Source organism: Corticium candelabrum, chromosome 20 (assembly GCF_963422355.1).
Source record: "Corticium candelabrum chromosome 20, ooCorCand1.1, whole genome shotgun sequence".
NCBI classification, from domain to species: Eukaryota; Metazoa; Porifera; class Homoscleromorpha; order Homosclerophorida; family Plakinidae; genus Corticium; species Corticium candelabrum.
This window is the reverse complement of record NC_085104.1, coordinates 1,125,243-1,126,365: the sequence shown is the minus strand read 5'-3', so window position 1 is coordinate 1,126,365 and position 1,123 is coordinate 1,125,243. Positions and strand designations below refer to the sequence as shown.

Genomic DNA, 1,123 nt, shown 5'->3' with positions numbered 1-1,123 from the left:
CTACGCCCAAATAGAGCGTGAAGCACTGGCATTAATATTCGGCGTTCATCATTTCCACAAGTTCCTCATTGGCCGAAGATTTACACTAGTGACAGATCACAAACCTTTGGTCAAAGTTCTGTGACCTAAACAGGGTATCCCGGCGTTAGCAGCTGCAAGGCTGTAGAGGTGGGTACTAATTTTAAGTGCATACGAGTACAACCTGGAGTATATGGCTGGAGAGGAGAATAAGGAAGCAGATATGCTGTCCCGACTGCTAATGGAAGTGAATGTCATAGACCCCAACCAGGAATTGTACCATGTGGATTGCTGTGAGAATCTACCTGTAACAGCAGCAGAAGTAGCACAGAGACTAAAGCAGATCCAATTTTGAGACGGGCATACCATACCAGTATACATTGTCTGGATGGAACTGGAAAAGTCACATGGATCCAAGGTTACAGCCCTACTCACGACGGTCAGATGAACTTAGCATTGAAGAGAACTGTTTACTTTGGGGAACACGTGTGATAATATCGCAAAAATTACAGCCGAGAGTTCTAGCAGATCTTCATGAAAACCACCTGGGTTCAAATCGAATAAAGGCATTAGCTAGATCGTATATCTGGTGGCCGAGTTTGGACATGACGTTGGAAGAATTGTGCAAGAAATGTGAAATTTGCCAAAGTCTGAGGAATAAACTGCCTGCTGGTATTCCTCATCCATGGATGTATCCCACAGCACCTTGGGAGAGAGTTCACGCAGATTTTGTGGAGTCGGAAGGTCAACATTATCTTATTATGATTGACACTTACTCGAAATGGTTGGAGGTGCATGAAATGGGCACTAGTACAACGGCTAGTAGGACAATAGAAGTGATGAGGCGAGTTTTTAGTTTTCATGGCATTCCAAGATGATTGGTGACAGATAATGGTCCACAATTCAGGTCAGTAGAATTTCAGGAGTTCATGAAAGGAAATGGTGTCAAACACCAACTCACCCCTCCGTATCACCCATCGAGTATTGGACAAGCAGAACGAGCAGTTCAAATCTTCCAGAGATCTATGGAGGCACGACCTAAAGGACGTACTATTCGACGTCAAATATCTATACTACTGCTGCAGTATAGGTCGACTCCAAATAC

General features: G+C 44.1%; 1 protein-coding gene across 1 annotated transcript; it reads left to right on the top strand.

The window, feature by feature from the left end:
• The first annotated feature begins 425 nt into the window (after positions 1-425).
• On the top strand, positions 426-896 carry LOC134196036 (uncharacterized protein K02A2.6-like). The gene has a single exon (XM_062665118.1). The coding sequence runs from the start codon at positions 426-428 to the stop codon at positions 894-896; it is 471 nt and encodes a 156-aa protein (XP_062521102.1).
• Positions 897-1,123: the final 227 nt, after the last annotated feature.